The sequence below is a fragment of the Drosophila mojavensis genome, unplaced genomic scaffold (assembly GCF_018153725.1).
Source record: "Drosophila mojavensis isolate 15081-1352.22 unplaced genomic scaffold, ASM1815372v1 contig_136, whole genome shotgun sequence".
Taxonomy (NCBI): domain Eukaryota; kingdom Metazoa; phylum Arthropoda; class Insecta; order Diptera; family Drosophilidae; genus Drosophila; species Drosophila mojavensis.
Genome location: NW_025318667.1, coordinates 24,363,127 through 24,377,590, shown reverse-complemented (window position 1 = coordinate 24,377,590; position 14,464 = coordinate 24,363,127). Strand labels below are relative to the sequence as shown.

At 46.0% G+C, this 14,464-nt stretch overlaps 1 protein-coding gene across 4 annotated transcripts; it reads left to right on the top strand.

Annotated features, from left to right (window-relative positions):
- The first annotated feature begins 429 nt into the window (after positions 1 to 429).
- LOC6584616 (DENN domain-containing protein Crag) lies at positions 430 to 13,047 on the top strand. Of its 4 annotated transcripts, none has more exons than XM_015161267.3 (15): positions 430 to 573; positions 1,442 to 1,777; positions 1,841 to 2,387; positions 2,453 to 2,603; positions 2,670 to 2,941; positions 3,029 to 3,242; positions 3,330 to 3,485; positions 3,603 to 3,767; positions 5,434 to 6,896; positions 6,956 to 7,255; positions 7,862 to 7,942; positions 10,320 to 10,770; positions 10,840 to 11,280; positions 11,357 to 11,541; positions 11,613 to 13,047. In XM_015161267.3, exons 2-15 carry the CDS (start codon positions 1,477 to 1,479, stop codon positions 11,929 to 11,931), a joined length of 5,046 nt encoding a protein of 1,681 aa, XP_015016753.1. In that variant the 5' UTR covers positions 430 to 573; positions 1,442 to 1,476; the 3' UTR covers positions 11,932 to 13,047. The 4 variants fall into 4 exon arrangements, with proteins under 4 accessions (XP_015016753.1, XP_032588183.1, XP_002010260.1 ...); XM_032732292.2 differs by lacking the exon at positions 430 to 573 and adding an exon at positions 615 to 788; XM_002010224.4 differs by lacking the exon at positions 430 to 573 and adding an exon at positions 615 to 811.
- The last annotated feature ends 1,417 nt before the right edge of the window (positions 13,048 to 14,464 follow it).

Here is a 14,464-nt window from a genome sequence, read left to right as displayed (position 1 = left end):
CAGTACATGTAAATAAATGGTTTACTGGAACCCCTAAGCATAAAATGCCGCATTGTACTTTTATAGAAAAACTGGTTGACTTTGTTTATTCCTACAACTGCAGAGTTAAATTATACATGCTCAGTAAGATTTTAATATGTTTATTACAATCGATAGTCGGAAACGGTCAATCTCAAAGCTTTGGCGATAGTTCACCAAATTCAGATGTTCATCTCAAAGAATTATTTATTTGTTGCTGTTAAATGCCACTATATAAGGTGATTCATCTTAATGCAATCAATTTCTGTACAACTCTACAAACATACGTATAGTATAAACACCGTCTCGTTAATCGTTTCCTTAACTACAGTAAGATCATTTATTTATGAGCCCAATCGATACATGTATTGTTCTATCGAAATTTGACACGAGCAGTGTGCGATATATCAACAACCCTAGCTTTCAATACACAACGAATTGGCATGCATTAAACATCTACGACGTAACAAATTGAACAAAAGACGCGCGATAGTTAAGGGCACAGAGTCAAGACAAAGTGCAAGTGGGCGGATGTCGCCGCCTACATATCGATATGTATGTATGATTCGTGTCTTGTCTGTATGAATGCGTGCATATGCATGTGTGCGAGTGTGTGGTCGGTGTGTTGTGTGTGGTGTGCGAGTGTGTGTTTGTGCAACGCTGTGTAGAAATTAACGTAGTGTGAAGAAGTTGCAAAAACGACGACGAAAATTGAAAATTGAACTGAATCAAAGACGCAGCAGCGCTTCTTTCAAGCAGCTGCCACAACGGTAAATGCGACATCAGCGGATTCGTAAGTTTTGCATTTGAAACTGGAGCGACCGCAACGGCAGCGGATTTCGATTCCTGTAAACAAAAACCAAATCACCAGCAACAAAACAAATGGCCTATCATTGAACGCCAACAACAACAAAAACAACAGCAACAGAAGTAACAGCAGCAGCAGTAACAGCAGCAGCGGCAGCAGCAGCGGAAACGTCGTTGAATCATCATGCGGAACTTGTTTTTGTTGTAAGCTGTGGTCGTAGCATAATCTGAAACAGCAACGATAACAACAACAACAACAGCAACGACAGCAGCAGTAGCAACAACAACAACAACAACAACAGCAGCAGCAGCAAAATCCACGACATCAGCATTGACGACGGCAGCGACATTGTCGTTCGTATCGAGATTCGAGATTCGAGCAAAGTTGCTTATTTATATTATTGCTTTGATTTTCATTCGAGCTGTGCGCATTTGTAATCAGCTTGCGGCGATAGCACGACGACGTCGGCAATGTAAACAAAGATAGATTTGCGCCAGCTGCCGCCACCGTATCGACTTTGGTACGGCGGCCTGGCCTGGCGGCATGTGTCTTTGCCCGTCCGTTTTATCTTATCGCAACGACTAAAAGCTTCACCGTTTTGGCATTTCTTTGCAGTTGAGACGAACACACGAGCGATTCCAGCATAAGACATGGAGGAGAAACGCATAGCGGATTACTTTGTGATTGCCGGAATGCCCGAGCAGCCACAGCTGCTCCAGGAGAACATATTCAATGACTCGGGCCGTCTGCGTGCGGCCAATACAATTGAGCCCATCACAGACATTGGCGTTTTCTTTCCGCTGCTCGGCGAACAGATTCCCGATGGCTATGAGCTGTTGGAGCACACGCCCACTGGACTGCCAGCAAATCTCAATCATGGCTCCGTCCGCACCACTGAATGCTACATATACTTTCGACGCGGCAAGGATCGACCGCCGCTAGTGGATATCGGTGAGTGAATCGAAGCCCCACATGTGAGCTGTAATCGAGTGGTTTTGTCCTCTGCCATTGAAGGTGTGCTCTATGATGGTCACGAGCGCATCATGTCGGATGCGGAGATAGTGGCCGAGACGCCCGGCGGCCGTGTGGCCAATGTGAACAACTCGTCGGCGAAAACATTTCTCACATATCGTCGAGCCCGTCCAGACATGCCCTGCAACGAGCTGGTGGTCACCGAACTCTGCGTGATCGTCCAGAGCAAAGGGGAACGACCGCCGCACGCCTTCTGTCTCATTTACAAGACGCTGAACAAGGGCTATGTGGGCAGCGATGTATACCTGTGCTACAAGAAGTCCATGTACCGTCCCAAGCACATTAGCTATAAGCCGGAAATATTGCTGCGCTATCCCACCGTCGATCACACGGACTTTCCGCTCAATCTCTGTCCGAGCGTGCCCCTCTTCTGCCTGCCCATGGGCGCCAGCCTGGAGGCCTGGCCCCACGTCAATGGCACCGAGAAACGGAAGCCCATCAGCCCTGTGTTCAGCACCTTTGTACTAACTGTGAGCGACGGCACCTACAAGGTGTACGGCTCGGCGCTCACATTCTACGAGGATTACGAGTAAGAAATGCACACAAAACGTGATTATTCGTGATTCAATTGACGATACATTCATTCGCTTGCAGTGAATCGCTGCTGTCCGCGGAGCAGCGCGAGCTGCTCGGCTGGGATGAGGAGTTTGCGGCCCAGCACTCGCTCCACATGATCAAGGCCATCTGCCTGCTCTCGCACCATCCGTTTGGCGACACCTTCGACAAGTGGCTGAAATATTTACACGTAAGCGCCTGCAGCAATTAACAGACGCCCGCTAACCGAACTCATCTTACCCCCGCTCTCTCCTAGCGGATGGTCGTGTATGGCGTCAATATACCGATACCCGTGGAGCGTTACATTATCCAGCTGCTGGACGAGGTGCCCTTCCCAGCGCCCAGCATACACCTGCAGCTGTCGAGTGAGTCGAACGATCGAATTCTGCTCACGCAGCCAGAGGACTCACCACTGCCGCGCAGCGGCGCCGGCTTCCACATGCTCCTCCAGAACCTGGGCACCGATAACTGCCTGCACGTGCTCCTCTTGGCGCTCACCGAACAAAAGATACTCATACACTCGCTCAGGTAAGTGCCGACTCCCACTTCCACTCCCACTCCCACTCCGACTGCGTCTGCGTCTTTGGCTCTGTCTCATCCAGCTCTCATTTGTAGGCCTGCAACTCTGACTGCCGTCGCTGAGGCGATTGTCTCGCTACTCTTTCCGTTCAAGTGGCAATGCCCCTACATACCGCTGTGCCCGCTGGGCTTGGCCGAAGTGCTGCATGCGCCGTTGCCTTATTTGATTGGCGTCGACTCGCGCTTCTTCGATCTGTACGAGCCGCCCACGGATGTGACCTGCATTGATCTGGACACCAACAACATCAGCGTATGCATTCTTCACTCTCTTTCCCTCTCTCTCCCTCTCTCTCTCTCTCTGTTCATTCGTCTATTCTTGAATCTCTCTCGCCCACAGCTGTGTGACTCCCAGCGCCATTTGACGCCCAAGCTGCTGCCCAAGCGCGCGGCTCGACTGCTGCGACAGACGCTCACCGAGCTGGAGAACGCCAAGCCCATCAGCTACGACTCGACCAACAGCTTGGATCGGGACATACGCAAGCGCAAGCGTGAGGTAAGTTTGACCGACGAGCAGCTCTCCCCCTCCCTTCCCCTTTTCAATTTACTTGATTCAGCTCAATTTATGTTAATGTGTTTTCTTTTTATCTTTTTTTAATTTGTTTTTTTGCAGCTGGTGCTGGAGCAGCGCATCCAAGAGGCATTTCTGCTCTTCATGGCGTGCATATTGCGCGGCTATCGTGACTATCTGGTGCCAATTTCAAAGGCACCCTCTGTGGGCGCCACGGATCCGAGTGCCTTATTTCAGCTGAAAGCTTTTCTGCGCTCGCGGGACAAGGTAAGCACGGCGTAGCGCCAGGGGGCGGGCCGTGGCCCCAGACCATGGGCCAAGCAATTGCGTGCGGACAACTGTTTCGGTAGATTCATTCGCTGTGGCCTTGAAGCTCATTGCTGTTGCTCTTGCTCTTGCTCTTGCTCATGTTCTTGCTTTTGCTTTTGCTTTTGCTTTTCCCTCGCAGCAATCTAGAAAGTAGTATTCAATCTATTTTTAACTCCCAATAATATTCGCATTCCCAAGATGACGTCAGCGTCAGCCAGAGGTAACCCGTTGGGAGAATCGGCCACTGTCGTCCGCTTAGCGGCGTCGCCACTGATATCTCCTAATGCGTCCGATAATCTGCGGCGATATTCAAATGCCCCAAGTCGGCCAATTACGTTCGCAGTAATTATCGTAATTAAACTAATTATAATTGCTGCGCGGTTCAATCAACCACAACTCGACACTAATCGGGCTGCCATATATGTATGTAGTATAGCTGACACTGCACAATCGAACCACATCACACACATACATACACATACATATGTGCAGAGAGCATTCGCACTTCTGCCTCGGGAATGCGGAGCACTCAATCAGAGCCAGAGGTTTGCCCCTTTTGCTGTGGGCCGTTTGAATTAGTTTTCGCAGTCGCGGGAATTGCTTTATATGAAATCATTCAATCAAAGGCAAGTGATGCTGCATCCAATGAGTCAGGTCTTGTGATCTCATCTTCGTTCCGGCACACATCGAATATAGTAAATTTATTGATATGCCATTAGCATTGATGAATAGCCCAATTCAGCGAATAATTCATTATACCCTAAACCCATTGAAAATGGGAAATCAGGGTATAATGGTTTTGTGAAAAGTATGTAACAGGCAGAAGGAATCATCTCAGACCCCATAAAGTATATATATTCTTGATCAGCGCGACGAGCTGAGTCGATATAGCCCTGTCCGTCCGTCCGTCCGTATGAGCAAAAGGATCTCAGAAGATATAAGAGTTAGAGAGCTGAAATTTGGCATGCATACTCGTGTATACCATAGGCAGTACGAGTTTGCTTTATTTTTTCGATAACTCATCCGATAACTTTTTATCGAGAATAATCGAAAAATCGACATTGTTTTTTCAGCCTAATTTGAGCACCTATAGACCTGGAGTCTTCAAATTTAAGTTGTATATAAAGTTAATAGATACAAAGATTTTGTAATTTACAGATTTTGGATACCACGCCCCCTTCGCCCCCAATTTGTAAAAAACGCATTTTACGTACTAGAGACTTTTGCTTTGGAATGTACACGCATTTTAGCCATATGATTACGCTCTAAAAGTTTCATTAGGATCGTATGTCTACAAAAGAAATTATTCAACAAATAAATTCTCATAATATTGTCCACACTGCAGCGCAGCCCAAGCGCAGCCGCTGCTAGCTGCGCAGTTTGCAGAGCGCGTGCTTATACGTGCATGTGTATGTATGTGTGCATAAAAGAGGTCCAGAATGATTAGAATATCAGCTTGGAGGGTTCAGGGTATCTCCTAGTCGAGCAGTCTCGACTGGAGCCTTCTTACTTGTTTTAATTTAGCTAATGTATTTGTAGTACGTGATTTCCCTCTCTATCTCTATCACACCCCCACTACATCTCTCTCTCTCTCTCTCTCTCTCTCGCTCGCTCCTCTTTATAGTCGCACCAGAAATTCTTTGAGCTGCTGATGAAAACTCAAATGTTCATCCGGTTCATCGAGGAGCGCAGCTTTGTCTCCGACGGAGATCACGGCCTGAGCTTCTTCGACGAGTGCGCCGAGAAGGTGACGGGCTACGACGAGACGCCCGGGCAGCTGCGTCTGGTTGACTGGGACACGGGCCAGAGCAGCGAGCGCACCAAGTACATCTTTCCGCCGGACAATGTGTCCGTAGCGTCCGGCGGCGCCTCCAGCTACGTGTACAAGAACTTCACGCTAAGGCCGGAGCTGCTGCAGAGCACCAAGAAGACGGCGCTGTCGCAGTTCCTGCAGCTTCAGCTGAACGCCTCGCTGTCGCCCGGCTCACCGATCGCACGCCGCACCAAGCACGAGGTGAAGCTGTCGCAGAAGATGGCCAGCCGCTGCCAGCAGCATCCGGAGGCGTGGTCCAAGTACCTGCTGGCCACCTGCTACTCGCTGTACTTTCTGATTCTGCCCTCCATGGTGATGGACACGCGGCACGCGGGCAAGGAGCACGACATCCTGCGCGCCGCCTACGACGTCCTGGTGCGCGCCAGCAAGCTGAAGATCACCTGCGACGAGTTCTGCTACCGCATCATGATGCAGCTCTGCGGCATCCACAATCTGCCGGTGCTGGCGGTGCGCCTGCACTACCTGATGAAGCGCTCGGGCGTCCAGCCGAACGCGCTCACCTACGGCTTCTACAATCGCTGCGTGCTCGAGTCGCAGTGGCCCAGCGACAGCACCACGCTCAGCCAGATCCGCTGGAACCGCATCAAGAACGTCGTGATGGGCGCGGCGCACTTTCGTCGCGCCGGCAAGCGCCGAGCCGCCGCCAAGGTGTGCAAGTCCCTCAGCTCCTCGCACGACCACAATCTGAGCACCCTGGAAATGGTGGACGGCCAGTCGCGCAGCAGTCTGGCCAGCTCCGGCGAGGGTGGCGGCGGTGGCGGCGGCGGCGGCGGGGGGCTGCTCGACTTCGCCGCCTTCGACAGGCTGCGCAACAAGCTGGGCAGCATTGTGCGCCAGACGGTGGCGGGCGGCACTGCGGACGCGCTGCCCACCGAGGACGTGGTCAACAGCGCTGGGCTGCTCATCAGCGGCGAGTCGGCCTCCAACAGCGCCAACGGCAGCACGCCCCTCACGCCCACCTACGGCGGCGACGCGCAGCTGCTGAACAAGCCGCGCAAGCAGATCATGAGCATCGGCGATGGCGAGGACGACGACGAAGACGAGGACCAACAGGCCGAGCACGCGGAGCTGTCGGCGCCGCAGACGCCGCAGAAAGGCAAGCAGGACATGGAGTTTGCTGGCGGCGACTACGACCTGGACGTGGACGTGGATGTCGATGTGGATGCGGATGTGGACGAGGAGCAGGAGCAAGATGAGCTCGACGAGCATGTGGGCGCACATCAGGCCAGGCAGCGTGTGCAGAGCCCCACCAAGTATGATTCCTCCTTGACGTTCGCTTCGGTTCAATTCCCAACTCTTTTCAATTTTCTAGGATTTCGCCACGTACTCCCGTCACCCAGAACGATCCGCTGGGCGCCTTGAACGAGGAGGACGCTACGCCCACACAGCAGCCAGAGGCACAGCCAGAGATGGCAGCAACAACAGCAGCAACCGCCAATAGCAACATGTACAGCGACAAGCCGATCCTGTTCCGGGGCCAGCGCAGCGCCACCTTCGACGAGTCCACGCAGATCGGCAAGAGCATGCACCGCTCCGAGACGATGCCCGTGGCCAGCAGCGGCGTCACCCACAGCCTGGCCAACATTGGCTCCTCGCTCAAATTCACATTCGGGTAACTAAGTCGCAGCCAAACGCAAAACAGACGAGAGCGAAGCAACAGACCCGATCAATTCCTATATGAACTACAATACATATACGCATATGTATATGTATATGTGTATATGTATATGTATATGTGTATATGTATATGTATATGTATATGTATATGTATATATATGTGTATATGTATATGTATATGTATATGTATATGCATATGTATATGTATATGCATATGTATATGTATATGTATATGTATATGTATATGTATATGTATATGTGTATATGTATATATATATATATATATATATATATATATGTATATGTATATGTTGTGTGTCATTCATCTATCGTATCACTTGCATATAATCACACTCACTCACACCCACACACAGACAAACCGCTCTCACACACACACACACACACACACACACACTGATTTATACAAACTGTTATATTTCTTTTCCCTCCTTGAGCATTTTATTTATTTCAATTAATTAATTTGTTTCGATTCTGTTTTTTGCCTTTTTGGATCTCCCATATATGAAAACTCTCTGAATCGCTCCAATTCGTTTCTGTGCAACGTTTTGTATTTGTTGTTGTTTTTTTTTTTTTACTGTAGACGTTATTCACCCGCACGATTGTCCCTTAAGAAAGACTTGAAATTGCCCGCCAATATTATAGAAAATATATCAAGTATAAGGTAAGTCAGTCAGCAAAGCTCTTAAAACTTGTACACCAGACACACACACACACAGACACACGCACACATGTTGCAATTGCTGTTGCGGCATTCGTTTTGGTTCTCTTTCACGCTAATTCCGTTTTCACATTGCCTCAAAACTAGACCTAGATCCTAATTTAAGCCTAACTGAATCATAGCTGATAGATATTTGTGAAATTCCCGATGGGAATTTCCTTAAAGAGCTTAAATTTTTAACTGTAAAGAGATATCTCTGGTCCCCTATATATAGTCCCTTTATATTTCCACATATTATCTGATCCATTGGAGCTTGTCTCATATCAGGTCCGTCTATCCATATCTCAGCAAAGCAATCTATTAATGGAAAGGGAACTATAATATATAGATATAGATGGGAATGTCATAATCAAAGCTACAGATGGTAATGCTGATTTACTAGTATGCTAATTTCTATGAATCAATCACCAACTATTTATTGGTTTCTAATTTATATAGCTAAAAGTCAAAGTCTATCAGCAAACTATCCCATAAATCTGAGCAAAACCTTTAATTTAATATACACAAAGTTCAGTCAGTCTCATAAATAGTAACTTGACTCTCATCATAGCTTCCACTCAATATCATGTAGATTTCACTGCAGACCTAAATAAAGATCTTTAATCAAGCTGTGATTAACTGGGTTCAATAACAATAACAAATAATTTTCCATATGGTCAATTAGCTGTAAATGTGGTTGATATTGCTATTTCTCAAGTATGTCACACAGCATTTGCTATTACACACACACTCACACACCTACACACACCTACACGCACAACAATTGAAGACTCTTATGTATTCCACTTAAGTTTCACCTGGGATCGATTACTGCAATACGAAACGTTTCGGGTTTTGGGTTGTCCTTTAACGCAATTTGATCGTCGGTTGTTGATGATGATGATGTTGTTGTTGTTGTTGGTGGCGGGCAATTGAAGGTTTGACACAAGCCACACAACCACACCCACACCCACTCTCACACCCACCCACCCACACATGCACAAGCACTCACAGTCACTCGCTCTCTCACTCACTCACACTGAATGTTTACAGTTATTCATGTTACGCACATTACCACAACATCCTCGGTAAACCTCGTTTTCTTCATAACCCACAGCAGCCCCGAAACTCATTCTCTATCTCGCTCACTCTCTCTATCTCTCTCGCTCTTACTTGTGTACTTCATTTCTATCACTATCTCACTCAAGTGTCTGTACTCACTCTCTCTCTCTCTCTCTCTCTCTCTCAATCTGTTCTTTTCATAACAGCAGCAGCAAATTGTTGTACTTCTTCGCCAAGTGGTTTCATATTGATATTACAAGCATTTCAAGTAATTTCTAAATAATTTCAGTAACGTGAGAAGCTGAAAAGTGGGAAATATTTACAGAAATTGAAAGTGGGCAGTTAGGGTATATTGACTTTGTTAAAATGTATGTAACAGACAGAAGGAGGCGTGGGCGACTCCATAAAATATATATGAATATATATATATATTGTTGAACAAGCCAACGAGCTGAGTTAATTTAGCTCTGTCCGTCTGTCCGCACTGTGAACCCATCGAACTCTGAAACTATGAGAGCTCGAGACTTGTAAGCTTTTGTAGGTCCGCGCAAATGAGGTCTGTGTCAAGGAATCTATAACTTATACAATTTTAAGAATATCTATTAGAACAGATAAAAGAATTCAAATATCAAAAAATTTGCATTAACTTTTATATAAATATATATAAAGTATTTTTGTTATTTATACAGTTTCCACTGCACATATTCCCCAATTCTTCAAACTGAAGTTCAGTTGCAAATCTGTCTTAAATGTGTGGGAGTTTAACCCTTTACTAAGCTTCCCTACATTCAATGGGATACGTAGATCATAAGCTGAAATCTTCATTGCAATTAACAAAGAAGTTATTAATGTGCTATGGAGTATAAAGATAAAGGGTCTAAAAGCTGAGAGTATCTTCTATTCTAAAGATCTTGTGTTGGCTTGCTCAAGCTCAGCTGATTTACGAACTCATTCCAATCCAAGAACTTTCACAATATTTTATTTGCTAGATCTTCAATGAGGAACTCTTTGTATGCGATAATTTATTAAATCATTAAAATACAATCTTTAAAATGAAACTCTGTGAGATGAAAGTAATCGATAGGCCTGTTAGATGAAAGTAAGGATAGGCAAAGAAGCAGTTACTTTTCAGCTCTAATCCACTTTAGACTTTGCTCCTGCTGCTGCTGTCCTAGCCTAACTTGTTGCTGTTGTTGTTGTTGTTGTTATTAACCGTGCTTACTGTGGAAGTAGCTTTCACTTGACAATCGTAACTCATCGAACGTTTACTCTCCAACAGCCCCAGCCTGACGAGCAAGAAGTCCAACGAGCTGATCCAGGGCAGCCTGAGCAGCATTAAGTATGCGGCCAACTCGCTGACGCGCAAATTCGATGAGATCAAGGACGCCATATCGGCCAACTCGACGCCGGTGAAGACGAACAATGGGCACCAGCATGCCCATCATCATCACCACCACCATCACCACCATCATCTGCAGCACCATCATCATCATCATCCCCATCAGCAGGAGGCGTTTGCGGGCGGCGAGGACCATGACGCAGCTGGCGGTGCCGACGAGGGCAAGTTGAGGCGTGTCTCCAGTGACCTGGATCCGTGGGGCAGGCTCAGCGAGTCGCGCAAGTCGAGCTACAACAATCTGGTGCCCCTGGGCGAGAACAGCTCCAATGCGGCATTGCACCTGCACTCGCTGCCCGTGCTGCCCGACAATCTCTACAGCACCCCAACGGAGGTAGGAGCAGGGAAAGGGGCTGGGCAGCGCAGTGCAAACTGATTCTAACGGTACTTGCATCCATTGCAGAGCAACGGCGATCCTGAGTGCGATGTGCTGATACAGCTGACGACCTGCTCGCAGTGCCACAACTGCTCGGTGCTGGTCTACGACGAGGAGATCATGAGCGGCTGGTCGGCGGAGGACTCCAACTTGAACACCACGTGCCATGCGTGCAACAAGCTGACCGTGCCCTTCCTCAGCGTTCAGATCACGCGCCTGGCGTCCGCCGCCGACGCCGAGAGCAACGGCGAGCGCGTGGCTGCGGATAAGAGCAGCCTGACGGTGCCATATCTGAATCCGCTGGTGCTGCGCAAGGAGCTGGAGAACATACTCACCCAGGAGGGCGACCTGTCGCTCATCAAGCCCACGTTCGTCGAGGAGCACCCGATCATCTACTGGAATCTGCTGTGGCTCATGGAGCGCATCGAGGGCAAGACCCACCTGCCCGAGCTGTGTCTGCCGCCAACGGTGAGTCAGAAAGAAAGAGAGAGAGAGAGAGAGAGTGAGAGAGAGTACCTCAATAATGTTATATTCTCTGCCGCAGAGCGATGAGGAGCAGCTGGATCCACTGACCAAGGTCAAGACCGTACACATACAGTGCCTATGGGATAACCTAAGCTTGCACAGCGAGACCAGCGGATCGCCCATGTACATTCTCTATCGACAGACGCAGCCGGCCAGTCCGTTGATAAAGGCGCTGCTGACCGATCAGGCGCAGCTCAGCATGAAGTGAGTGATGTAGACAGAGATGGGTATATGTATGTGTTATTAACTGAATGCCCATCCGGTTGCCCTTGCAGTGTCATTCAGCAAATCCTCTCGGCGATTCGCTGCAACGATCTGGCAACGCCGCTGAAACGCCTGGCCAACGAACGGCACAAGCTGAAGAGCAGCGGCGTGGAGCGTTCGCACTCGTTCTACCGGGACATACTCTTTCTGGCGCTGACGGCCATCGGCCGGGCCAACGTCGACATGGCCACCTTCCATCGGGAATATGCGGCCGTGTTCGACAAGCTGACGGAGCGCGAGTGCAATATGTATTATCGCAACCAGGATCTGCCGCCGTCGGCGTCCACGATCTTCTGTCGGGCGTACTTCAAGCCGCTGCTGCTGCCCTGACGTGCGGCCGACGATGTGGACCCTGTGGACCCTGTGGACCATGTGGACGGTGCGGACGACGAACAACGGCTGAGGATCAACGGATGCGACGACACGAATGTGACACCCTAAAAGACATGACGACCAAAAAGAAAACAAAGCAACCAGAAAACGCTTAACCTAACCACATCAATGGACAACAACAAGAAATTCGAAAACCTAATTTGACTTGTAAATGACTTGAACGTAAATCTTAAGTACTTAATGTTTATTATTTTGTGTATTTTTATTTGAATTGACAATTTAGTTTTCCTCTTAGCACACACCCACACACCCACACATGCACTCTTCGCTCTCGCTCTCTTGCTCTCAGTGCAGAGCTTACGCCTTTCCATACACTCACACACACACACACACACACATGCACATAAATGACTGGTTTCTAAGACAATACATAAACATTCATACACACACACATATATATACGAATTATATATTTATATATTGTTATATATATCCTTTTTTTTTTGTTTGCATTCAACTTCCTGCAACAACTTGTCCCTCGACGTATTTGCCTTATTATATATAATATAACGGTACATCTGCGCATATTTATATACATATATGGTAGACGACATGTGCGTTCCATCTATAGCTAGTTTTTGTACAAGGTATATATATGTATGTGGTTGATCATTTCAAATTAGCATCGCCTTCAAATTGTGATTTTTATTTCAAAAATATGAATTTCATCGATCGAATGTAGATAGCACATGAAATGGGATGTCTCGAAAAGCCTATTGGGGGGGTATACACATAGACATACAAACATATATTGGATTAGGGTTCCGGGTAGCATGGGCAGGGCTGGACTTAGGATAACTCGATTTAAATTGGGATGCGAAACTGACGACGACGACGACAACGATTAATATGCAATAAAGGGAAATCAGCCTATTTAACTGAAATTTATATTAAAGATAAAATCTATTAAGGCTCACAGGAATACACATACACACCCACACCCACACACACACCCAAATACATACACACACACACACACATACCCATATACAATCATAGCGCAACGACAGTAAAGTTTTGAAAAATAAAATCGAAAAACAATGACAAACTCAAGTATCTGTATTTCAGCAATCTTTTTTGTCGGTCATCTTAAGAGAATGTATATTTAATAATGTTTAAATTAATTTAAAAATAAATGAAAAAATAAATAAAAATTTAAAACCTATATACGTAATAGAACTTTAGTCGGCGGTGGTCGAATAGCAGATGGATCTGTGTTTTGAGAAATACACTCCATAGCCTTTTGTTTGATAACTTCTGTTTTAATTAACGGATTTCAATGCAATTTTCAGCACATGATCTGCATATTCTATTAAAAATGTAAGAATTTTGTAAATTTGTAAACCTTTCAAAGTATTGACTATATTAAAAGGTGTGTGGAACAGGTATACCAAATATGACAAAAGAAGTTGTATACATACATCTATCGATACGAGATATAATTTAATATTGGAACATCGATACATTTTTTTAAATTTACCTTTGGACGGTGCTATAGAGGGATAGATGGATTTACTGAAATAGTTACAAGTCTAACTCTCATAAGTTTCGAGATCGTTCATACAGTCTGGCGGGCAGGGCTAGATCGACTCAGATCGTTGTAGTAATCAGGAATATACATGTATAACAATCAAGTCTTAGCTGAATTTTGGAAAGGCAAGAAGAAGAGCTGAAGCAGTAACTTGAATGTTATACTAAAATATATTATTTTATGTGGAAATATAAACATAAAAATAAATTTATACGCAAATAGTATACCGCTCTATAGATCCAATTTACAGGGTATTTTTATGGAAGCAGTTAGAAACATTGCTTGAAATATAAATATGTCATAAATATGAGGCTTAGCAAGTAAATCTATGAAATCGATCCACGCTCTAGTCGGGCAAGGCCGACTAAGGGATACGCTAACCCTTTCGCAGAGCTGCTAATTCACTCATAAAGCCTTGCTTGGGCTTTACGTTGGAAATAGCTTTTGTTCCTGTTGGAATTTCTGGATTAAATTTAAATAATAATACAATTTTAAAATTGCTAAAATCAATTTAAAACTGTTTTTCATATATATCCATTTGGCACAGTATAATTCTCTTCAATTTCAGAGCGAAGTATGCAATATAAAAAATCGAAACCAAACTAAATCGATTATTATCGATCTAATTATTCAAATAACAGTGATGTACAGTAATATAAGACGGACAAAAGAACTTGATTCATTTAGCTCGTCTTTTTGAGCAAGAATCTATTTAAAGAGATCCACACCTATATCTATATAGACTACATGCCACGCCTCTTTCAGCCTGTAACATCAAATGTTACAAATCGGTTATACTCTGCATTAATAAATTGAAAATAGGCATTTCTTGTTTACTCTGAATTCATCAATTCCTATGGATTAGGGGTAAACAAACAGAGCTAGAGTTACATTTAAGTAGCCAGATCTAGGTAAAGCTCGTAATAGATCGGTTGGATT